The sequence below is a fragment of the Zalophus californianus genome, chromosome 7 (assembly GCF_009762305.2).
Source record: "Zalophus californianus isolate mZalCal1 chromosome 7, mZalCal1.pri.v2, whole genome shotgun sequence".
In the NCBI taxonomy this organism is placed as follows: Eukaryota; Metazoa; Chordata; class Mammalia; order Carnivora; family Otariidae; genus Zalophus; species Zalophus californianus.
Window position 1 is genome coordinate 44842934 of NC_045601.1, and position 26733 is coordinate 44869666.

At 38.1% G+C, this 26733-nt stretch overlaps 1 protein-coding gene across 1 annotated transcript; it reads right to left on the minus strand.

Annotated features, from left to right (window-relative positions):
• Positions 1-306: 306 nt before the first annotated feature.
• Positions 307-18292, minus strand: LOC113927619 (nephrocan-like). Its single transcript, XM_027603588.1, has 3 exons — positions 18104-18292; positions 8509-9410; positions 307-748 (listed from the first exon to the last, which is right to left on the minus strand). Exons 1-3 carry the CDS (start codon positions 18290-18292, stop codon positions 307-309), a joined length of 1533 nt encoding a protein of 510 aa, XP_027459389.1.
• Between the last annotated feature and the right edge of the window lie 8441 nt (positions 18293-26733).

Genomic DNA, 26733 nt, shown 5'->3' on the forward strand with positions numbered 1-26733 from the left:
ATAATGATAGATACATGTCATCAAACGTTTGTCCAAATCCCCAGAATGTACAGCACCAAGAGTGAACCCTAGTGTAAACCATGGACTTTAGGTGATGATGATGTGTCAATGCAGGTTCTTCAATTGTAATAAATGTCCCACTCTGAAGGGGGATGTAGCAATCGAGGAGGTCATGCATGTGTGGAAGTAGGAGGTAATGGGAAATCTCTATATCTTGCTCTCAATTTTGCTATGAACCTAAAACTGCTCTAAAATGAAGTCTATTAAAAAAAAAAACCTTTTCTAAACTGTAAACAAAGCTCATACTTAATCTATTTCATAATCATAATAATCATCATCCATGTTGATTCTGGAGTGTTCTTCCGGTTTTGATTTCTTTTTGGTCTCTTTGTTTTTCTCGGTCAGATGTAAGTGATGCTCACATTGTCTCATGATCTTCTTGGAGGACATCCAGCTCTCCCCTTGTCGTTCAGCTGGTGCAGCACATTGTCCTCCCCTCACATCCGTGCCCTTGGCCTTCAGGATCTCCCTCGCTCTTACGAGACTGCAGGTGCAATTCCACGGATTTCCATCCAGATACAGGTGTCTGAGGCGAGGCAACCCCTCCAAGACTTTGAGGTCTAAAGCAGAAATCTTGTTGTTCCTAAGGTTTAGAACCTGAAGCTGCTTTAGATCCTTGAGTTCCATCTCAGCAATATTCTGGATGGCATTGCCTTTTAGGTCCAGCCTGGCTAAGGTCCCTGGAAGCCTGCAAAAGCATGGAAACAGGATGGGAGAGGAAGCCATGACCACCATTCCATATCTACCAACGCAACTCAGAATGAGCAACACCAGCCTTTTCTGTACCATCGTGTCCTGGTAGAAGCTAGAAAACAAGCTCCGTTTTGAAAAATTAAGTCTTATGTATGGGTCTTTAACCTTTCTCAGAGGTCTTGTCTTCTAACCCTCTGAGTCTTCTGGTTCCTAGCCATAAGACTCTCTCATTTCTTGTCTTGTCAAACAGGATCATGTAAACAAATCAATAAGAAAAAAGTTGCCATTTTTACTTGGAAAAGGCCATGAGTCCATAATTTATAGGAGAAGTAAGAGTATGGAATAAAAACATGAAAAAGTGTGGTTCTTGGGGCGCCTGGGTAGCTCAGTCGTTAACCGTCTGCCTTCGGCTCAGATCATGATCCCATGGTCCTGGGATCGAGCCCCGCATCAGGTTCCCCGCTCAGCGGGAAGCCTGCTTCTCCCTCTCCCACTCCCCCTGCTTGTGGTCCTGCTCTCGCTTTCTCTCTCTCTGTCAAATAAATAAATAAAATCTTTTAAAAAAATGCAGAAGCTATAAAAGATCAGTGAATCAACTACATTAAAAACAATAATTAAAAAAGGAATGGTGTATGGCAAAAGACATATGCAAAGTCAAAGGATAAATGATAAACTGGGGAAAATATCTGCACCTTATAACCCAAAGAACTAATCTCCCTAATACGTAAATGACTCTTAAAAGGTAAGAAGAAAAGGTTTTAAAATGAGACTGAAAAATGGGCAAAAGGCATGAATGGAAGTCCACATAAACAGGAAAGCAAAGCCCTTAAGTCTTCAACCATACTCAGAATAGAGAAATGAAAAATAAAACCACACAGAGATGCCATTTCTCACCTACCAGATTGGTAAAAAACAAAAACAAAAACAAAAACAACTTAATCCTTAGCATTAAGGATTACATTCTGTGGGTAAAGCTGTGAAGAAACAGACATTCTCACACATCACTTGGTGGGACACTAAAATTGCCTAGCCCCTATGGAGGAGAATTTAGCAAAGTCTAATGAAATAACTTGTGCATTTACCCTTCCACCCAGCCATCTCACTTCTAGGAATATACTCTGAAGATATGACTCAACAAATGTAAAACAGCATACGTGCATTTATTATGGTCTTATTTATAATAGAAAAGATTGGAAGCAACCTAGTACAACAGTAAAAAACTACTATGCAGTCTTAAAAAAGAAAGGGGTTTGTCTCTAAGAATGATCATAAAATGATTTCCAGAAAGTATTGTTAAGGGGAAAAAAGCAAGAAGTGGAATAATATGTATAGTATGTCAGTTTTTGTGTAAGAGGGAAATGAGAATACATGTGCATATATTTGCTTATGCTGGGTAAAAAGAAGAATGATAACCCAGAGGTGAATAAAAATGGTTACTTATAGGAAGTGTGTGCATATGGTTTTAACTTTTGAATCATGTTAATGGTTTACATGTTCACAAAACAAATAAAGTAAAACAGAATCAAGCCCTAAAATTGAACACAAACAGAAACAAACATGTCTAATTAATTAATCAAATGGTAATGTTGGTATATAACCAAATAAAGGAAAGAAAAAGTACTCTGACTGAATATCCTTAATGGATATGTCTAAGCCTTAGAGACTAAGGACAAAAGAATCTGCAAGGAAATTTCTCTCACCACGTTTATTACTCATACTGCTGTTAGAAATAATATTTGAAATCTTTTTAATGAATACTCTAAGACAAAACAAATAAGTAAATATATTCATATATTAAGAACCAAGATTTCATTGTAAAAGAAAAGATACAAATATAAAATAAGAAAAACCCTCTAATGTTAAATATGAACTGGAGATAATGTGAATTCATCACTTAAAAAAATATTTTTTCTAGTTGTGCATACTGGAAGAATCTAGAAGTAATATTACACCCTAATGGCAATGCTTCTCCAATAGCCTAAGCTCACTGAGCACCAGATCTTAATTTCAGAATTCCAGTTTCCACTTAAAGCAGCAAGGCTTCTTAGAGAAATGACTGATTCCATGGGTGGGGCAAGGTAAGCTAGAACATCTGAGTCAGAATGCAATAGCATGTTCAAAGATTAATGGGACATCCACCAGGACGGCTGTTATCAAAAATCCAGAAAATAATAAGTGTTGATGAGGATGTGGAGAAATTAGAAGCTTCGTGTGCTGTTGGTGAGAATGTAAAATGGTCCAGGCGCTATGGAAACCGGTATGAGGTGCTTCCTCAAAAAATTAAAAATAGAATTACCACATGATTCAGCAATTCCATTTCTGGGTATATACACAGAAGAACTGAAAGCATGATTGGTCTCAAAGAGGTATTTACATATTAAATAATATTATACATTATTTACATGTTGTACACCCATATTGAATTCACAATAGCTAAAATGTGGAAGCAATCCGAGTGTCCACTGATGGATGAATGGGTAAGCAAGGTGCAGTAGGTACACACAATGGAATACTTAGCCTTAAAAAGGAAGGAAATTCTGGTACGTGCTACAACATGGATAAACCTTGAGGACCTTATGCTAAGTGAAAAAAGCCTGTCACAAAAAAGACAACTACTATAATTCCACTTACATGACACATCTAGAATAGTCAAATTCATAGAAACAGAAAGTATAATGGTGGTTGTCAGGGGCTGGGGGAGGAGGAAATGGGAAGTTGTTTAATGAGTATGGAGTTTCAGTTTTGCAAAATGAAAAGTCCCAGAGAGCAATTGCACAACGCTATGAAGGTACTTAACAATACTGCATTGTACAGTTAAAAATGGTTAAGTAAATCTTATGTGTATTTTACCGCAATTTTTAAAAAAGAGAACTAATGGAACCATGTCTCATGAACACAGGGACCAGCTTGGAGAGGCTCTCACTAGACGAATCTGGAACAATTTGGGAATCAAAAGAGACTAGCAACTTCAAATGATCGTAACACACCGAATAAATTAAGATCCCTAGGGTCCATTGTAATACTTGGAAAAAGTGGAAAAGGGAAAGAAAAATCCTCTATAATGTTAAATAGAAAACATAAAAAACAAAATTGAATGATCACAAGTACATAAAAAAATTATGTCTAGACATGGGCTCTAGTTGAGCAATTATGGATGATTTTTCATTTTTCAGCACACTAAGTTTTCAGCCTTGAATGGGTATTGCTTTATAATCAGGAAAAACTTTTTTTAACCGTGGATACCAATTTGGAAAATGTCATGCTAATGCCTATTGATAAAAAGTAAAAAAGAATCACAATTGTGAACCTGAAAATTTTTCTGCTACTCAACAGCTCCATATTAAGTGCCATTCTGTTTGTGAAGTATAAGAAGGGGGAAAGTTTTATAGGGGAAAAAAAGGCCCTTGAAATACCATTCAGATGCTATTTTCATAGAGTGTGAATGCACTGAATGTACATTCATGCCTTTTAGTAGTCAGTAAAATTTATTGTTGTGGTCCCAGTCATCTGATGATTATATACTTTATATTTGTATCCTAAGCTATACAGTGCACATACATATATAAGTATTTGTGCTTTTGAGTATTTTATAGTCTTAGTTATTTAAAGTGACTTCTCCTTAGTTGCAATAAAATTTACCTTAAAATGTAGATTAATTTACCAGGGCAAATCACTTCATACATTTTAACAACTTGATAGTTAAATTGTCGCCAAGACAATGTAATTTTGTGCACATACCAACTGATATAAGGTACATCCTTAAAACTTACACAGAAAAATCTTATGTATAGCATTTGTTTTTGTTGTTGTTGTTTTTTGTTGTTTTGTTCTGCAAGGAAAGATGGACTATTTACAGATGGTACGGCAGGAAGCAAGAGTCTATTACCCTTGCAAGTACAAGGGAGAACAACTGAGGAAAGATATGATAAAGTGAACCAGAGAGTCAAGTCTACTAATTAAGACTTGAGTTCTTACTTCGGCCATTCTATTTTCTAGTACGTGACTTCAGGTACGTTATTTAGCTTAAAGCTTCTGATTTTCCACTTTATAGTTGAAAGTGCCCAGGACACAGAAATCACATGATAAATGTTAGCCAATGAAAATGAGAAAGCCAAGTTTCCTTTTAAGCAAATACGATGATCGGTTCTAGGCTGCGGAGCCAAAATTTGTAGGTACAAATTTCTTCCTTTTTTTTTTTCTTTTGTGTTTCGATGGGCGTTATAACCAAAATGACATTGTAAGGGAAATCACCAATATCCCGGTTTTGTGAACTTAAGGCAGTCATTTATGGCTTTGATATAATTTGTCTTTATAAGTCTGATTTATAGAGAAAGGTATCCCTGATTTTAAGACAAACCTGCTTCTAAAAATGCTATTTGTTCTTTGGGTCTGCGGCTTTATTTAGAGTAAAAAGGGGTACACCCCATGTTACCAGTAGATGGCACCTGAGTATAAGTAAGATAAAATGCTATGCCTGCGTTAGGTTGTAGAAAGCTATTCTGGATTTGAATTATCCAAATTGTGGATAAAGAAAAGATGATGTAACTTACAGTTGTTCACTGAACTGCAGATTGGTGAAATAAGAATGAAACAGCAAACGTGAGACCCCGGTCTTGGGTGCTCTAAGCTTTTAAGTAGTCTAGTGTATTGTTTATAGCAGAGTACATCTCAGGGGCAGGTGATCATGTGGTGGCTAAAATTCCCTGGCTCTGCAGTTAGACTACTGTGTTTAATTCTGACACCCCCACTTACTGATGATCTGATTTTAAGAAGTTTCTTGATACCTCCTTGATACCTTAATGTTCTAATCCATAAAATAATAGTTTAAAAATGTGCCTACATTCATAGGATTGTTGGAAGAAGTAATGAGGAATAACACATGAATATAAATTCACTGCTGGGTGAAGTCAGTACTTAATTAAGTCAGTACTTAATACTAGGTATTATTTTCTATCTCTGTTAGTACATTGAGGCAAATGTAGCAGATATTTAAATATAGGTGTACCTAAAACCATCTACTATTATTTCCTTGGTGAAATGTAGAACGGAGAATGGTAGGAAAAAGAGGGGATTTGTGATTTGTGGTAGGATACACAGCAACTAGCAACAAGTTAGGTTAGGTTAGCAATTGGCAAGGGATAGGTTGCCTGTGTTTATAGTTTATTAATAGGAAACTGAGTTTTAAAGTACAATTTTGTGTATGAATAAGACCCATGCAAATAAAAGTGTACTGTTTTGAGCTCATAAATTAAAGTCTTAACAATTAAAAATAAAAAACAGTATTGCGTTTTAATGCTTTATGGGAGGAAAATCACAGAAAAACTTTTCTGGACCATTCCCAGTTTCCAATTCAGAGAAAAGCTGGGAAGTAGGAGGGGGATTTGATGAGGAATTTAAAAATCACTTTCTACAAAGAACGCATTGCTCTCATGGCTGGCCAAGTTTGACAGAACAGACAGTTGTGCTGCTTAATTTAAGCCTCATAGGAAAAGCCCACTCACATCTCATGTCCCTTGCTCGTTGTTCTTGCCCATTACTTCTCCACCTTGGCTGCACATTAAATTCATCTGGGGAGCTTTTTACAAATACTGATGCCTGAGCACAAATTCTGGAGCGTCCGTTTTAACTGCTTTGAAGAGAGGTCTGGGCATAAGTATGCTTTTTTGAAATTTCTCCAGATAATTGTAATGTGGAGTCAGATTTGAGAATTATGGCTAGCTCAGGCTTGCAATCCTATTATACACTCCATTTGGCAAAAGCATTGTGCTTTCTGTAGTCACTTATTAAAGCACACAAATGCCCTGGCAGGAGTAAATAATTAAGCTACTTTTCACTCATTAAACTTAGCAGGATTACTCAACCAAATGCTTTCTAAAAGCCACCTGAATAGAGAAGTCCACTGCGTTCCCAATTTTGCCAAGGTTCTCGCAGCCCATTGAGAATCCTTGATGATAACAGTCACTCCCCAACCTGTTTTATGAGTTTTTATTCTATACACGATTTTTTTTCTTGGAGTAGGGGTATACAGTGATAGAAAATAAGACTTGAAACATAGTAGAGAAATTACTGAAATAACAAGTATTAGAGTCTTGAAACACTGAAGGCATGTTTTTTGCCTCAAGGCCTTTGTATTGGCTGTTCTGTCTAGAACACTCCCCACACCGCCAAACAGCTTCACAGCTAAATCTCTCACCTCCTTCCAGTTCTTGCTCAAAGCTTACATTTTCATGAGAGTTACCGTGTTTACCCTATCTAAAATTGCAACCAGCCACCCCGACTCTCCTGAACCTGGTAATCCTGCCCTTTTTTGTTGTTGCTAACTATAACACCTAACACCATCTTGATGTTAAATACTTACACATTCTGTTTATTATTACCATTTCCCTGTTGGAATTTAAGCTGTATAGAACAAGAAGTTTTATTTTTTATTGCACTGATGTATCCCAAGTGCCTGGTAAAGTACATTAATTGTATGTACATGCTTATGCATTAAAAAATTGATTAATTTCAAATAACCCTCAATATATCTTTTAAAATACTGATTTCCATTATAAAAATCACTTTCTGGTGTTTTGCATTGGGTATACCATACTGTATAATAAAATATCTTTTTTTTAACTAGAAAAAATGAACATTTGTATATATCAAAGATAATTTTTCCCTTTCTCATTGATAACAAAATGAAAATAAGTAAATCGAGTGCCATAGGATTCTACAGAAGCCAGAAGTTGATATGTTAATTATGAGCAATTTGATAATGATAACCAACAGAGCAAAGTGCCATCTTTGTCCCATAAAGCACCAAAAGGAAAATGAATCCACTGATAGGCATATATAATTAACATTTTCTAAGAGAATAAAAGGGCTTTATTCTTCTACCATTTTTTAATTTATCTACTTCATACATGTAGAACATGGAATAAGGTTTACCTAAAAAAGGATCAGTTAATGTTAACATGTACATTAGTTATCAATTATGACTGGATGAGGAAACAGGACAGTGGGTTGGGCACAGAGGGAGGGATATTTGGAAAGAGAAATTAAATGTCAGAGTATGAGGGTGTGTGTTTGTGTCCGTGTGCGTGTGCACGTGTTTATGAGAGAGACAGCCAAAAACACCAGGTGAGACCAACCCAGATGGACTCACATACCCACAGGCAGACACACAGAGAAATAAGCAGAGCTGTGTTTAAGTCCTTTAAAGATTGCAGTGCTGAGAAGCATACGAAGCCTCCAAATACATAATTCAAAATAAATACAAGATCAGATTATACACTTGTGATTTTTGTCATAACTACTATTTCAATGCTTTTAAAAATATAAACATCTTACTACATTTCCCCTTCATTTCTTTTTCGTATCCTTGTTTTGCTAGTGGCTAAGCATGTACCTAAGTCTGCCTGTTGCTGGGTCCCAGGCTACATGCTTAAAAACCAAAACACACTTTTACAAGAAAGATCCCCATATTATGTGTGTTAGCATACTTCACCAAAGCGGCATTGCCTATTTTCAAGCATAGATCTCACCTGTTGGTGTCTTATCTGACAGGCAAGATAAATTAAGTTAGTGCAGGATTTAGTTAGAGGACTGGAGCTTCCAAAACCCTGTCTACAATCTCTACACTTGAGTCCTAGGACAGCCTTGATCAGATCATTTATGTTTGCTCTATTTTTTCTTGCTTGTCTAATGGGCTTCATTGCCCTGATCTTCAGAAAACATTTAAAGTAGTCACCATAAATAATAACTCCCCCTCACCTTAGAGGTATAGACAACAGCAGGTTCTGCTCCAAGGCCAGGTTGGAGAGCTGGGAACACATCTGCAGGGCTCCGGCTTCGAACAAGCTAACAATGTTGTTGTCCAGGAACAAGTGTTTCAAGTCTCGGAGGTCGTGGAAATCTTGTGCTGTAACTCTCTGAATCAGGTTATTGCTAATGTCGAGTTTTTGTAGCCTTGCTGGGAGTCTGAGGGGCAACATTTGAACCTGGTTTTGGGACAACTCAAGAGTAGTTAAATTGGCAAGTATCTGCGCCCCATCGATGGAGGAGAGTGAGTTTTCTGACAGATAAAGATGGGAGAGATGCTCCAAGTGTTTCAGATCTCGAAAACTTACCACTTTGAGCTGGTTTCTCTCCATTTTTAAAGAGAGCAGAGATTTGGGCAGATTAATAGGAATTTTAGTCAGAAAGTTACCACTGAAGCTGAGAAATTGCAAAGACTGGAGAGAAGTGAAGAAACTAGCGGGTATAAGATGGAGTCTGTTATTCTCCATGCTCAGGCGTTTCAAGTGGGGAAGGGCCAGCGGTCCAGCTACGGATTCAATATTGTTGTCATCTAACATCAAACTCTGTAAACTGACAAGAGAGGAGAGTGTGCTGGGAGACAGAGAAGAGATCAGATTGTTTTTAAGTTCAAGGATTTTTAATTTCTTCAGTCCTTCAAAATCGGATCCGTGTAGGACATATATTGAATTGTCATTTAGTTTTAACACTTCAAGACTGGCTGGGAGAATCCTGGGCATTTGTCTTAACTTATTTTTCCAGAGTTCCAAGGTCTTCAAGGTACTCAGAGTTTTGAAAGTGTCATTTTCTACTGACTCTGTTCCACTGGCCAGCAGAATAAAATCTTCTAAAGCCAACATTCGGGTGAAGCTAGACATCTATAGAAAAGGCAGGGATGGGTCACAAAGAGAGAAAAGCAGTAAATTAAGATTATTGTGGGAAAAAAATACACATTATCATTCAATACTAATGATACTTCAGATTTCTCTTCAGGATATACTTAAAATTATCTCTTGGAAAAGGATGGAAAGTCAGGTCTTGACTTTTTTTTTTTTTTTTTTTTGAGAGACAGAGAGAGACAGAGCAAGCATGAGTGTGGGGGGAGGCAGTGGGAGAAGGAGAGGAAGAAGCAGATTCTCCACTGAGCAGGAAGCCCGACACAGGGCTCAATTTCAGAACCCTGAGACCATGACCTACCTAAGCCGAAGGCAGACACTTAACTGACTGAGCCACCCAGGTGCCCCCATGACTATTGTTTTTTTAACATTTTATTTTTAAGTAATCTCCACACCCAACATAGGGCTCAAATTCACAACCCTGAGATCAAGAGTTGCATGCTCCACTGACTGAGCCAGCCTGATGATTGCTAACAGTGTAAGATATCAAAAATACGTTAAGCTCTTTCACACACTATTGGTGGACATAATATTAGCTAACTTTTGATGCATATTCTCTGACCCAGCAAGTTTATTTCTAGCCAGAAGTACTTACAATTTGCACAATGATTTATACAATAAGATGTTCTTTGTTGGCATCATCTTATAATAGTCCAGAATGGGAACAATCTGGAAATCTTTCACCAAACTATTAGCAGTTGTTAACTCTACAATGTAAAATTACAAGAGATTTTCATTATCTTCCTTTTGCATTGTTTAGATTTTTTTAAGTTATAAATTACATTTAAAAAATTTTAAGCATTAAAAGTAAAAATTTTAAATGTCATAGACACTGCTATCACTAGGATGGGCCTATCAGAGAAACATTTTTCAACTATATTATAGTTCGAAAAACTAGCCTAGCTTCCCTATTCCCTACCCCTCGATTTGCATTCACTGATGAAAAAGATCCATGAAGAAACAAATAGGATACATGTGTCTCCACGTTTGTAAAGCAAAGATTCCACTCGTGCTCCTCCTCTCCTAGATTTTAGAAATGATCAGATCTGATATACTTTCTCCGTGGTTTGCAAGTTCAAGTACTCCTGTCATTCCACCTATTTGTCGACCTCCTACCTTGCCATCTATGTCTTCTCACGTTGATGTAATCCTGGTATTTGGTTCTTAAAGTAAGATCATCTCTAGGCAGAAGGAGGAATTGTTCCAGGTTTTCTTCAGCTTGATAAAGATTCACAAAATTTTCAACCTGCTTTAGAATTCAACTGAGTTAAAATTTTCAAAGCACGGGGCACCTGGATGGCTCAGTTGGTCAAGCGTCTGCCTTCAGCTCAGGTCATGATCCCGGGGTCCTAAGGAGCCTGCATCGGGCTCCCTGCACCACGGGGAGCCTGCTTCTCCCTCTCCCTCTGCCTGATGCTCCCCCTGCTTGTGCTCTCTCTCTCTCAAATAAATAAATAAAATCTTTAAAAAAATATTTTTCAACACACAATTTAATGTCTTACTATCTACAGTTTTTAAATGTTTGATTTAATTATGCATTTGAGCCCTTTTGTAATACCAGTGCGTGGTTAACACCCTCAAGGTGGGTTAATTTTGCATCACATATTTATTATGGGTACTTATATTCTAGGAGGACATGTGATGTGAATTGTGGTATATTTTAAAGCTTCTAATATGATACTTGTTAGAAGAATCTTATGTTAAAATTTCCATAAACAGATGTTTTTAATCATAATAGTTTTGGCAGTTACCTTGGTTTGTATACTGCTGCTAATATGTGATATTTTCTTAATGATTAATCAGATGTATTAATTAGTCCTAGTCCCAATTATAATAGTAATTTTTTCTTGCACTTGAATATCTACAAGTGCCAAGTGCTTTTTTTATATTGTTAAAAAAGAAAAAAACACAAGCCCCAAATGGAGTCATTTGCCCCCAACCATGACAGCAAACCAAGACTTAATTACAGTTATAACCTCTCCCAAGAATGTGACCTTTTAACAGTCAATCTGAAATTTCCTGATCAGCATTAGTGACATAATCATCATGATTAAAAACCCCGCCCATCTCTTTTTCCCACAAGGAACTTGACCGGACCTGAAACCGTTCTTACTCATTTGTCTATAACTTCCTTGCTCCACCCTCCTGTCTATAAATCCTCCCATTGGGTACAGCTTCTGGGAGCATCTCTCTGCCTGCTAGATGAGATGCTGCCTGATTCATGAATCGTTTATTTATTAGATCTTCAAATGTACTCAGTTGAATTTTGTTTATTAACAATACATTATCACTAATTCTTCTAATAACCCTGCAAGTTTGCTATTATCAAACTTGAGAGACTTGAGAATTTCAACAAGGTCTGCTGGACTCTAAACAGACTGAACTCTGAACTCTAAACCCTTCCTCAACTTACAATTTTCTATTGCATCTGGTCTACAATTAATGTTTTTCAAAAAAGACAAAATCTAGACACAAATCATAGAGATTTAGAAAAGCAGAAATTTTAGAGATTATCTAGTTCAAATCTCCCATTTAAGGGATGAAGAATTTCAGCCCCCCCCAAAATTAAAAGACCTGCCCAAGACTCTTCTTTAATAGAGTTTTCATTTCTATGTGCCCTTTCTAGGCTTTCTTGCATATAAAGTCAGGAAATACTCTAGACATAGATCTTCACTTCTTAGATTGCTAATCTTCCATAAGAACTTGGTGCTATTAATAGTTCCACTTTTATCTGAGTGACCATAAACCCTAAAAGATTGCTGAGTATGCAACAAGTCTCAGGGGTGACATGGACCTGAATGAGCAATTTATTTGGGGACTAGACAAATAAGGTGTAGTATCAGAGCTTCAGTTTGTCTTCATTTCTATTCGTCAAGTGTACAGACTAGCCTAAACGGTCAACATAATTCATGTTCTTAACTGAATCCAATGGACAGTTGTTTTCTTTTATTAAGTATAGAGACACTTCTTTTTTTCTTTTTGTCAGTCAATGCAGATTACTTTTGGTTATTATTAATTAAAATGGTTACCATCTTCCTGGGGCTCCAGGCTGGCTCAGTGGGAGAAGCATGGGACTCTTGATCTTGGGGTTTTGAGTTGGAGCCCCACTTAGGCTGTAGAGATTACTTAAAACTAAAATCTCAAGAAAAATGGCTGTCATTTTCTAAGTATTCACTATGGTTATCTTTATAAAATCTTGTGTGTAAGCACGATTATTCCCTTTTCAGAAAGGGAAACTAAGGCTTAGAAGGTAAAATATCTGGTCCAAGTATGTCTTGCTAGCAAGTGGAAAAGTTGAGCCCCCAACCCACATTTATCTTACCCCAGCACACATATTTTTATTTTAACCTCACTACCATGACTTACATTTAGCAGGAGAATATAAAATTCTGGCACCACAGACAGTGGGGAAGATACTGATTTTCAACTTTTCAGTTGAATTTACAGAGCTGACAAAGGAAAATAATTCTGCTAGACCAGTTTTTCCATTTCCCTGGACTAAGCTGAACTGTGCTCAAAAGATGTAAAAAGAGATGCTTTTGCCCTCGAGCTAACCTTGAGGCAGCTGTTTTTTCAATGGTGCTTAAGAAGCAAGGCAAGTAGGGCCTGGTGTTAATGATTAGGTGTAGGAAGTTTCGCTAAGTATAATTCCTGCCATACATTTTTACAGTTTAGTGAACCTAATATATATGTAGATAAAAGATACAATAAGATACGAAAAGTGAAAAAGAAGCAAGGCAAGTAAAATGAGGTAGAGCAGAGAAGCAAGGCCTGCTGGCTTCCTCATGAAAGGCTTTGTTTCTGGTTTCTTCTGGGTAGCCTCTGCTGCAAGCATTAGAGGGCCACAGACCTTTCTTGGGCTCCTTATAGGTTCAACATCCACAGGATAACTGAAATACCCTCATAGTTACAGCCTCAGACCTGTATGCATCAAGCCAGTAAGGAGTCTGTAAAACAATGTTGGAACTTTTTTTTCTGATCATCAATACTTGTTCTCTGTAAACACTTTTAAAGTCCTGGCAAGTATGGAAAGAATATGAAAATAATCCATAATCCCCCCGCTTGGTGATCAACTCTGTTTAAATATTTCTTACCCAGGAGGAATTTGAAGTAGGTTCTCTCCTTCCACAAAAGATGTAAAGCACAATCATTTTAATTGACTGCTGTCATTGAGACACTCCTATTTGTCCTCTAAATGTAAGAGCCCAAACTGTAAAACTCTTAGAAGAAAATACAGACATAAACTTTCATGACCTTGGGTTTGGTAAAAGCTATCTTGGATACGACACCAAAAGCAAAAGTGACACACACGTAGAATAGTAAATGGGACTTACTGGAAATTAAAAACATCTGTGCTTCAAAGGACACCATTAAGAAAATGAACAACAGCAACAACAAACAACCATAGAATGGGAGAACATTTTCTCAAATAATAGATCTGATAGGAGATTTGTATTTAGAATATATAAAAGACTCTTACAACTCAATAGTGAAAAAACAAAGAACCCAATTTAAAAAAAATGGGCAAAGGATGGTCATATAGACATTTTCCCCAAAAAAGATATGCAAATGGTCAAATTAGCACACAAAAAGAGGCTTAACATCATTAACCGCTAGTGATATGAAAGTCAAACCATAGTGAGATACTAACAGACACTCACTAGGATGGTTATGATCCAAAAAAGGATAAGAAATGTTAGCAGGAATGTGGAGAAACTGGAGCCATCACACATTACTCGAGGGATACAAAACAATGGAGCCACTTTGGAAAACAGTCTGGCAGTTCCTCAAAATGTGAAACATAATTACCATACCCCCCAGAGATTCCACTCTTAGGTATATACCCAAGGCAGATGAAAATATACGTCCACACAAAAACTGGTACATGAATGTTTTTCGGAGAATAACAGCCAAAAAGAGGAAACAACTCAAGTGTCCATCATCTAATGAATGGATAAACAAAATGTGGTATATACATACAATGGAATATTATTTAGTCTTTAAAAGGAAGTAAATCCTGAAATATGCTACAAGATGGATGAACCTTGAGGGCATTATATTAAGTGAAAGAAGCCAGTGACAAGAGACCACAGGTTTAGGGATAAAGACTGACTTCAGTTTGGGGCATGTTATTTTGAGATGATATACATATATGAAGAGGTCCAGTAGGCAGCTGGATAAGTCTGAAACATGAGCAAAAGGCATGAATTAGAAACTCAGTTATGGGAGCCATCATTCCTTACATAAAGTGAAGTCACTTAAGGAGACTATACATAGTAAGAAATGGAAAGGCTGAGGACTGCAACTCCCTGGAGAAGCCAAAAAAAAAAAAAAAATAAGGGGCAATGGAAGAAAAGAAACCTACAAAAATGGCAGAAAAGAACTATCAGAGAGGAATCACGAGGACATAAAAGTGTGGTGCCATAGAAGGCAAAAGAGTGAGAATTTCAAGAAATAGGAGTGAGCCAATGTACTAGAGAGAACAGTTTTTTAACTGTATGGAGTAGGTAGAAACCAAACAGTGGTGAATTAGAGAATAAATAGGAGGTGAAGTAGAGACAGTAAGTATAGATTATCCTTTTACGGAGTTTTGCCAATAAAGAGAGGCAGTAGCAGGAATAAACACGGAGTTAAAATTATTTTATTTTATTTTAAAGATTTATTTACTTCTTCTAGAGAGAGAAAAAGAGAATGCAAGTGGTGGGGAGAGGCAGAGGGAGAGAAAAAATCTCAAGCAGACTCCCTGCTGAGTGCGGAGCCTGATGCAAGGCTCTATCCCACGATCCTGAGATCATGACCTGAAATGAAATCAAGAATCAGACACGCAACCAACCGAGCCACCCAGGTGCCCCCAGATAATTTTAATTTTATTGTAATGAAAGGAGCTATTTATAGGCTAGAACAGGGCACTGGTAAGGAAAGAGCAACTGAAAATATGGGTGCGGGGAGAATGATGGAGCAAGCTCCAGGTAGAGGTGAGCAAGATGGACTCCAGGGCATGGGTGGGACGCTGTCTTGAGCAGAACAAGGGAGGTCTCATCCTCTCTATCTGGAGGAAAGAGTTTGCAGAACTGAATGGAGACAAGTTAGCCCACAGTGAGCGGGAGCTGAGGGAGATCAAGACTAAGGGCCTCAGTTTTGTCAGGATTAGTCAATAAAATGGGAGGCTAACCATGGATGAGAATGAGGATAGTAGGGATTGAGAAGACAACCCAAACCGGACTGAAGTTTTGGAAGATGTTGATGGAATGTAGGAAAGCCTGGCCAAGAAGAATTGAAAGGACAGCTGGGTGACACTGAAGACTCAGGTGAGGTCAGAGACCTTAAATTTGCAGTGTTTCTACAAATTTGTGGTTGTTCCAAACCACACATTTATACACACATATGTGTAGAGATGTTGTGTGATCCTCTCCAGTGGCACCTGGCTATCCGGGTAGATGTAGGGTTAGAAGTCTCCGTGAGGTGGCAAAAGAAGTAGAGTATGGCAGCTGAAAGCAGAGAAGATAATGACCAGAGAGCGGGAGAATTCGAGATTTCTGAGTGGAGGGGTTTCAGGTATAATGGTTATACTATCACCAAGTAGATGGCTGTGGAGAAGTGCAAACGTAGATGGATACTTTCTCATGAGCTCAGGGAATTCTTATGAGCTAGGACATTGTGCCCTGACAGCACCAAGAAGATGCAGGACTCAGGATGGAGAGCAAGACCAGAAGCCAGGAGGGGAAGGGGCTGAGGCACAGTGTGAGACAAAGGAAGAAGAAACAAGGAGTGTTACAGCCCAGTGGCATGCACCTCAAACAAGTAGGCGGTTTTACAGATGAATGGATAATAAAGGCCCTCATGTCTTGAGGGCAGGAACTGTGAATTTTTCATCTTTTATCCCTAGTCTCAAACACAGCATTCACAGTCACAAACACAAATTATACAAATAAGTAATAGGAACATTTTTAATTGTGAGATGTATGTATGTATTCATGGGTGTACACATGGTTCGTATGCGGTGTGTGTGCATATATGTATGTGTTCGTATATATGTGTGTGTATACATATGTATATAATTTCTATTGCTATTAATCTGAAGATATGCTAAGGTATACAGGCACCTGATTCTGTAGAACGTACATCATATTCACCAAAGTCAGGTAAAATACGGCCATTTAAAACCTAAGGGTTTTTAAAAACGATGTATTATTGCTTAGAGCTTTTTATTTCCTTCACAAAACAATCCTGTCTTTCATCAACCTCTCTGCTGAAACTGCCCTTCCAAGAGACAATTAACTAGGTTAAAGTCAGAAAAGTGGCAGTATTACCATTCAGAGAATGTAAACCAATGACAAATGTGCTCAATCACTGAATTTGATGAGAGGTATAATTTCATCTTACTGGCTGCAAGCAACAGTGATGAATCATTACCGGACTTAGCTGATACTTCAGCCCTTGGCATCTCAGGCCCTCAGAACAAATATTTAAGCACCTTGCCCGTTAACCAGCTGTCCTGCTTGAATGCTGAGACCTGACGGGGTCAGACTTGCTCTCTGGCATCAGGCACTAATGGATTACAAGAGGACAATAAACATGTCCACTAGGCAATTTTGCTTATTGAGCCTTGATATCAATAGCACGCCACATACTTTAAGCTCTCCGTGTTTAGGCGCACCTATATTCAAATTTCTTAACCAAATGAAAGGGGATGGTGTCTCTATTTGGAAGGAAAGTACATCCACCTGCTGACTCTCTGCACCTGCATCGGAGATGTATTTCCTTATCTTGGGATTTGGATCTAGGAGGGAAGAGCAGTGACTGGTAAAGACAAAATCAGAGAGCCATAGAATTTTCCAGGTAAAAGGAACCCGGGATCACCAATCTAACCCAAACTTCTTACTTCACAAAGGTAAAAAGTGAGGCCCAGAGATGTTTTAACTGTTTGCTTAAGATGATTATATCTCTGGCTAGGGGGGAAATTAGGATAAGAACCCTTGTCTCTCCATAACTTCCAAAATATCAAAGGCCAAAAACAAAATTCCTTTGTATTATAAAATTCAGACAAATCTATAGCACTCTTTGCAGCACTCTGAATAGGTAGGCATAAATAAAAAAGTCAAAATTAAAAGTTCATAGAACAAGTACTGCAATAACACACCAAAACAAAAACACGTATTTCCTCCGTAGATGTTTCCACAAAGCCCCCGATGCCTGGCAGGTATGTAGGGTCTGTTATAAATAATTCTCATATACTGGGCTTCATCCTGATAGTCTTACAATGCTCTAAGGATCACCTGCTTTCTATGGCACAAACAAAAGTCCTTTTTATCCCCCGAAAGCACTCATCCTTAATCGTGGGGACAGCAAATAGCCATTTGCTCTCAAACTCTCTTTGTTAAGAAAGAGCCACTTCTTTACTTCTACTTTGCAATAACGTAATTACATTTTTTAAAAATAAAAACTGAAATAAAACATCATTAATGATAGATTCTGATGGTTCTTGATTCTGTGTCTAAAAAGAAATATCCAGAGGCATATACCCATCTCAGCAGTAAAGGGCAAGCAGATAGTTAGAGCAACGACCCAAACTTGATAACCACCACTTTTGGGTGTTGATCATTTACAGCTCCACAGTTGCCCCTCACCCTGCCTCAAAAAATAAGATTGTGGCGACTGGACCGTAGAACAGTTACCTGAAGGTGTGGAATTTTGCTGTGGCTAATGTAGAGCTTCTTGGTGGTGGAAGGAAGAGCGGATGGCAGCTCCGTTAGCCTGTAGCATTGCACCGAGTACATGGAATCACAGCTACATCGGCCAGGACAGGTAGGATGGAAACCGTAGCTAAGAGAAAGCAAAACAAGGAAAGCATAAAGCAGAAGCATCTTCCAAAAGGGGGCCTCCCAGGCAGCGGGCGAGTGTTTAGGGGATGTGTCACTCTTTATACCATGAAATCTGATAATAGAATCTTATGAATGTGTACTCTGTCAATGTAAGAAGACAGGAAAGAAAAAATTCTCAATTTGCCTGGGTTAAAATGTTAGCAACAATTACAAAGAGCTTAAACATTGATAAGCTACCTTAATATTTGTAGGTGAGCAAAACCCTCGGTTATTTATGGCTTGGGAAGCTAATCAGCAAACACCTCTACTATCTGTAGTTTCCTTGTTTTGTTAAATGTGACACTAGGGAATTAGTGGGAAAAGACAAAGAGCTGTTTTATAGTGGGCTATAAACCTTTGAATTTTCTGTGACCCTATATTAAAACCATTTTTGTAGACCTGCAACAGGCAGGTGTTTTCTTCTCCTATTAACCAGTATGGGGAAATGGGTAGGTTTTCTCTTTATTATTGTTGTTCCAGTAACATTTTATTGCTAGGTGAAACAATGTGCTACCAAGGAGAGAGGTTTATAGGCACAGATAACTTGTTCAGTTCATCTATCACCCAATCCACCCAACTATCATATTTGGACAATATTTCTGCCATTCAAAAATACTGTTGACTCAGATGAGAATGGAACATCAAAATGGGTCCCTTACCTTCATCTATTTGTCGTAATGGAAGAAAAGGCCTCTAGTTTCTTCAGAGGAACTTGTGTGTTCTGAAGCCCCACTGCGGAGGGAAGCCTTCATTTGTCCCGGGCATGCCTTTGTTGAGGCTCTTTGACTTGCTGGGCTCATCCCTGCTGAGGAATTTAAAAGCATTTCAAGCAGAAGATTATATAGAAAAGCTTTCTTCTGCCCGGTGGAAGACCTGAATTTCCCCCACGCTGGTTGGCCTGAGTGGATTGCTCCAAAGAAACCCTTTCTCATATTGAAAAGCTTTTCTGATGTGCTCTTCAACCCCCCTCTCTTTGCTACAGTTTTCATTGTGAAGCCAAAAGATTTTTTGCTCTAATAATCAGTTCATTCTATTTCTAGAGTAAGGATTTCTGTGTGCTTTTCTCAAAAGACTTGTCTGCTCCTCTTTTCTGATTTTTTTTTACCTCTGTTTTCTTTTACTATCTGAGATAAGAAATGATAAGAGATTTCTTTTCTATCAATATTCTGATTTTCAACAAACTTGACCATTTATTTCTCTTGTCTGGTGACAGAATTATTGTTTTTAAATTTTAGAATCTTCAAATCGGAAAGTCATGCTCAATAAAAGAAAATTTGGAAAAAAAGAGCAAGGAGGGGAAAAAAAACATCAATGTTAGTCTTGTGCCCCAATCAAACAGTTTTCCAGTTTCTTTTCTCTGCCTAGACTTTGAAAAAACAAAGAGAAATACTCATGGAACACTTTTTTTCTTCTGTGTTGCTAAAAGAGTAAATGCATGGTTACTTAAAAGGAAATACCTACCAAACCCTATGCTGTCATCTACCGTCAGTTGACACCTAATTTTTCTGTTTTGTAGCACAGAGATGAGTTCCATTTCCTATCCTGTTGGTCACTGCAGGATACCCTTTGCTTTGACTAAGCCCTGAAATTACACTGTATTACATTTTTTTCTTCCATGGTATTTCCATAGCTTTCCTGAAATTTTGGCATTATCTTTGTTACTATTTTATGCTATGAACAGTTTTATTTTATCAGGTTGTAAACATACTCATATACAACTATGTATTCTGCCCCTTTTACTATTATATTTTTCATGTGATTGTATAGTTTCCATAAATATAAATGTAAACGTGTAAGAGTCCATCAAGAGTATTGTCCCAGTTTGATTAACTACTAAGTGTAGGTTGTTTCCTGATTTGAACATGACAAATATAAATAATTTGGATCATTAAAAGTCTGAAAATGATTTGAAGAATAAAAGCTCTATTGGTTCCCCCAGACCATACCTATTTATTTAGAGTGAAGCTGAAAAGTCTTTTATTTCTTTTCAGGTAGAAGGCAAAGTCTTATTGATGTCATAAACTGCAGAGAAAGTAGAGTACAAATGTACAGGCTTGGTGTTTGAAGGACACGCATGTTTTGTTGCACCTGCTCTGGAGGCGACAGGCCCCTCTGCAGTTATGTTGTGCTAAGAAGTCACAAACACTACCACCACCACTCAGCTCCTGGTGCGCTTTCTGCAGACTTTCGGAGTCTTCCCATGTTAACGAAGGGCTACGGTTGTAAAATTCCCTACATTTAGCTTGTGTTTTTAGGTCTTGAGTTTATGGATCCCTAAGGCTAAGGGTGAGACATACTGTTTTTTTCTCTAAAAAGATTTAACAACACCTTATCTGATCATTATTGCTTGGCTTCTTTGGGCAAGGAGAAACCTAGTAAAGAAACAAGGGTGTCTTTCTCAAGAATGGAAACACAAATGATTCACCTAGCAACTGTCCAAAATATACCCCAGATTCTAGGTTTAATCTTTCAGCACCAGAAAGATTGCCACCTCAAAGAATATGCTTTGCATTTGAATTTGGATTGAATTAGATTCATGTCTTTTGTTTAGATTCTCAAGCCAGGATCCTCCCTGACTTGCTTTCTCATGTTTTTTGTTTTTTTTTAAAGATTTTATTTATTTATTCATGAGAGACAGAGGGAGAGAGAGGGAGAGAGAGGGAGAGAAGCAGAGGGAGAAGCAGGCTCCCAAGGAGCAGGGAGCCCGATGTGGGACCCGATCCCAGGACTCTGGGATCATGACCTGAGCCGAAGGCAGACGCCCAACCATCTGAGCCACCTAGGCGCCCCTACTTTCTCATGTTTTTTTATCTTTATTCCCCCTCCTGACTTCCCTTCATTTGTTCCTTTCTAGAACCCAAGGATTCTCAACCAGGGGCAATTTGGCAATGTCTGGAGGCATTATCTATGACAATAAAAGGTCATTGTGATTGGGAGAGGGTAGACAGTATCACGGGCATCTAGAGAGTAATGGCCAGGGATGCTACTAAACTAACTCTACAATGTACAGGACGGTCCCACAACAAAGAACTAAGAAGTCCAACGTGTCAACAGTGCCTTTGTTAAGAAACCCCACAATAAATAAAAATGTGTATCTCAATGCAATGGATATTGGCCTTCCTTGGTTTATTAAAAGCCAAGGGCTAGTTCCTATAATAGACAGGAAACTGAATTCTAGAGAAGAAACTGACTAACCCAAGTTTTCTGTGATATGGGTTTGTAAGCATTGGCTTGTGATTCCTATTATAAAACTGATCAACCAAGAGCTAAACAGAAGGCTTTAATTTATGAAAATCTCCTTCTGAGATAAAAGAAGATTTAAAGAATCAAAAATTATGAGTATGATTCTTTTTAAACTTGTTTCCTTCTTGGGGTGCCTGGGTGGCTCAGTTAGTTGAGCGTCAGGCTCTTGATTTCATCTCAGATCATGATCTCAGGGTCATGAGATGGAGTCCCACGTTGGCTCTGCCCTCAGCGGGGAGTCTGCTTGGGATTCTCTCTTTCTCCCTCTGTCCCCTACCCTTGCTCTCTCTCTCTCAAATAAATAAATAAATAAATCTTAAAACAAACAAACTTGTTTCCTTCTTGGGAATGCTGCAGAAAGTGTTTAAAGTAAGACAAAAAATAATTTTTCTACTACTTAACCTCTCTAAATCTCAATTTTTTTCTTCTGTAACTGAAGATAAAATGAAGGGAAATAATTTCCATTCTACAGAAAGGAATAGATGAACTAAGTCATGTCAAGTCCATGGGTGAAAAGGAAGTCTCAGTATACAATAGTTGTATAGGTTTGGGTTATTACTTACAAGCAATGAAAAACAATTCTGGCTAATTTAAGCAGAAAAAGGAATTATGGATAATTGGGTAGCACACAGGATTGTGAAAACCTAGGGAACCAGGTTTGGAAATAGCAAGAATAAAAGGAAGCCTATACAGCCAGAATCACAGGCCAAAATCACACTTCCATCTGTCACCAATGAACACGGATGCCCTGGCCTCCACCGCTGAACCAGAAATTGTGTACCACTGCTGGCCCCCACTGCTGCCGAAAAAAGGTGTCACTACTCCCAGTCCCATCTCTCCTCCCTACCAAGAGGAACTGCCCCAGTCCTTGCCTCGCTGTCTCCAAGGTAAAAATCCCAGGTGGATTATTCTGGTTAGCTGACCCCAGGTGATATGCCTGTGCTCCAGCACTCACAGAGCCGGGACAGTATGCTTGTTAGACAACTTCAGTTCATTATGCGAAGAAGACTCTGTTTACCGTATTCAAGTTACAAAAGGTAGGGAATTCCCTAGACAGAGGAATTCCCTACACAGAGGGGGCTCAACCTCTGTTTGGGCAGCTCCCCCATTTATAGTGATGAATATCCACTATAAAAGTCTTTTCATCTTCACCCCCTCTGCTTACCATGGCCACAAAAGCCAAATGAGTTTTGAGTGAGTTACAATCAACTGGGGCCAAACAGATTCCATTTCCAACAACTCTTGTGACATGGCTTTTATATAATTGTTTCCCTACAGTTCTCTGACTGGTTTGTTTGGAAGACTATAAAAATTCTAAGGAGATGATTTTAGGTATTCTTACACTTTTTAATCTAAGTGCAAAAAAAAGATAACTGATGTTAAACGGTGTTCAGGACACATTTGTTTGGGGCCCCTTGTAGAATTAATCTATAAGAAGCATAAATGACAGGGGCTGATGAGGGGGGAGTCTATGTTTGATCTGTAAAGTCTGACAATCTGAGAAATAAACAGTGACTTGACAGTGGATGAAAGAGGAAGAATCAATGATTAGTAAACTCTGATACCACTGTTGATAAATGGTGGTTTTAGATAACGCTGCATCAAACCTAGAGCTGTGGGAAAGGGTAAATAAAGGATGTAAATCAGGTAACAGGTGGAAAAGCAGTTGTAGTTGGTCTTGAGTAAGGAAAAAAAACGTAGTAATAGAGATTTTGAAAATTGTTTTTTGTTATGTTTTGTCTTTAGTTTTGGGTACACCACACAAAAATGTAGTGGCTCATAAGTTTTAACTATGGAAGAGATAAAATAACTCTCAAAGTTTAAATTATACTGGGTGCATTATTAGTCAAATCAACCAGACCATTGTTAAATAAACCTTTCTCTTTTGGTTGAGAAAAAATACTTCTTGGATTTTAAAGACAAACATGTATTTTGTACATATTCCTAACTCCTGTGCCAATATAAAAATACATTTAACTATGCTCTCTGGCAGGTATCAAAGGTATGTCTTGAAAAGTGACAGTTTTTAGATTCCTAAGTAGACTGTTGTAATATCTTAATTATTAAACTGATTCCACAAATACTTACATCTTTCCGACCATATTGTATGTTCTGCTTTAGGACCTGGAATTTGAAGAGAAGATACAGTTACCGCTGCAAGGAGCTCACAGTCTAAGGGGCTCCAAAAGACGATGATGAGTGTTGTAGCAAGTGTATGCAGGAAACTAAATGGTGATGGGTGTCTATAGCGCCACACGAGAAGAAAAAAGGAAGGTTTCCTGGAAGAGATGTCTGGTCTGTCTAATCCTAAATCACTGCACCAAAATTCTCAAGTTTTAAGAAGAGGGCAAAGAGTTTTTCGATATGTATATATAAAAGAAATTATCAGAAGGAGAATAAGGCTCAGAAATCACTTTGGGATGCCCAGACTTACTTCTTCACTATGCCTAACTCGAAATTTCATATTGTTAGTAAATGTGAATAAATATAATTTAAATAATACGTATGAACAGGATCTTCCAAGATTTTATCCACATTGCTCAAGTAAAATGTAGTGGATTTTCCTTGGCTTGATTCATCATACAACTGTTTATAGCGACCAACATCGTTTACTTTACCTTTTCATTTTTCCTGGTGGGGTTACTAGAGGCTAAGTGAAATCTGTGAAGCTTAGTACAGGGCCTGGCACACAGTAGAGTTTAATGAATGGTAGTCTCCCTCTCCAGTCCAGAGTGGGTCTTCTATGGCCATTCAATACAGTGCCTTTGCAATCAAAGACGCTCTGATACATGTTTGAACTCTACACTAACCTCACAGCTTAAGTACCCGTAGTCACCCAAGAAATCCTTAGCACCTTCTCTTTTTCCCAGTCTCCTCAGTTCTCGCCCCATTTATTCTTAGAAATACCTTGTGGCAAAACTCTGGAGGGATAAGTTCCTAAAACAAAACTGTCACATTTAAGTTCTATTAGAAATTTTTAATCACATAAGCATGATTCATAGAACAGTTACTGGAAGTTTCTGCCAGTGCAATTGCAAATAGAAGTATCAACATTTTATTATCTCTAAGAAAACAAATTCCACAGGAATTGAGACTACGTACAATTCCAAGTTCTAGAGTAGGTCAAGATAAGGCAATCAAAAATAAATAAATAAATAGATAGATAGATAGATAAATTTATCAAGGGAGGGGGAAGGCAATAAATGTAGGCAAAGCACTCTGACAACAGATGGCAGCACTGGAGTATCAAACCCTGCTTTTCCCTTCCGTATTAGGTTGTGACTTGCAGAAATGCAAATCCCTGGTAGAGGTGGGCCAAAGATAATGTCTACATAGAGGGCACCTCATGAATATTTGAAATAGTCACATAGTACCAAAATAGCAAGCACACAGAGATGTGGCTGCTGCTACATAGTGGGATCATGAGAAGGGACAACACAAGATAAAAGTATTCTGAGACACAGAGAGTATGATTTGTTGAAGTTGTAAAGGTTGTAAACAGAACTGGAACTGGGTTCTACAATCCTGAAAATGGGGTATTCACCGAGGATCAGAGCACTGGAAGCATAAACACTTAAAATGCATTTCAGCCATACCCACACAGTACAATAGGAAGTTGAATGATATTTTTTTAAAGAAGTTAAATTTATTTCCAAGTATAGTCCATACCAACTAGAGAGTGATAATAGAAAATGAGTATTATAATTACTTTTTGGGTACTATTTCTTACATATTAATAGATTGGTATATGGCTTATAAGTGGGAATACATTTATTTTTTATTTTTTAGAAACATTTTTGGACAGGGATACCTGGGTGGCTCAGTCAGTTAAGCACTGATTCCTGATTTTGGCTCAGGTGATGATCTTAGGGTCCTGGGATCAAGCCCCACTAGGGTTCTGTGCTGGGGTGGAGCCTGCTTAGGATTCTCTCTCTGCCCCTCCCCACTCTCAAAAAAAAAAAAAAAAAGAAAGAAAGAAAAGAAAAAATTTTGGACTGATTTGCCCATTTAGTATGCTGGTGACTTATACAAAAAGAAATGGATTCCCTCATCCCTCTATATTCCATGGTTAATAGCTAAGACTTTGGAGAAAAAGAGAACTAGATTGAAATCTCACCTCACTCGATTATTAGCTGTATGACTTTACCAAGATACTTAAGCTCTCATCCGTAAAATCATCTATTAAAAAGTGAATAATAGCCACCTCATATGATTTAGTGTGAAAGAATTAAAGCAAATAGCATAATGCTTTACACATAGTGTTTTGAACAACTGAAAGCTGTTCTTTTTTAAGATTTTATTCATTTATTTGAGAGAGAAAATGTGAGAGAGAGAAAGCATGAGTGGGGGGAGGGTCAGAGGGAGAAGCAGACTCCCCGCCGAGCAGGAAGTCCCGGTGAGGGACTGGATCCTGGGACTCCAAGATCACGACCTGAGCCGAAGGCAGACCCTTAACCAACTGAGCCACCCAGGCGCCCCCTGAAAGCTGTTCTTAATGTGATTCCACGTATGTGCTCCCCTCCAATTTTAAATCATTTACTTCAAATTCCTGAAAAATGCATTGCTAACCATAATATGTACAGAGAAAGTGGCTGGGACCTTGGTAGCTGTAGTAATGATGTTCTTGCAAATATTGCAGATGGAAATAGTTAATCTGAAATGGAATGAGAACAGATACATATTTTAGTTTTATATTATTTATTGTGTATTAAAACCTATGTGAAGGTGCCTATTGAAGCTCAAGGGAAAATCTCACAGTTTTGCTTAGCTAAGTTTGCTGAAGCCAAAGGACTTTATTGACCAATGCTAACTAGTGTGCCCTGCAGTACCCAGAGAGCAAACCAGAGCTATGATTTCTTATTTCTCAATGTCATTGCGTTGGCGAGGGGTACACAATATAGGCTTTGGTGGTGATCAACTGGAAGAGTCTGTTCCAGATCACAGGAGTCTATGGTGGGCTAGTACAATATTTCCTTAGGCAATGCAAGAGAGACAGTTCTCACCAGCCTACTCTAACGTCTGATTTCTCCTTCCCTTTCTAAGACTGGACTACTCTAGAAGTGGAAGGGGGTTGACAGTGAATAGGCTAATGGTAAAGAGCAGTTTGTAAACACTCCAAAGCACTACAAAATTCCAAATAAAAATTGTAGCTATGAGGGTTAGACTCACTAGCCTACGAGCTCTGCTTGAGTTAGGCTCAT

Coding starts and splice junctions, on each gene's coding strand:
- LOC113927619 (XM_027603588.1), bottom strand. CDS start 18,292: ATGCTTCTGCTTTATGCTTTCCTTGTTTTGCTTTCTCTTAGCTACGGT. Junction 9,411..18,103: donor GCAAAATTCCACACCTTCAG/GTAACTGTTCTA, acceptor CCTTTTCTATAG/ATGTCTAGCTTCACCCGAAT. Junction 749..8,508: donor CTGTTGTCTATACCTCTAAG/GTGAGGGGGAGT, acceptor ATGCTTTTGCAG/GCTTCCAGGGACCTTAGCCA.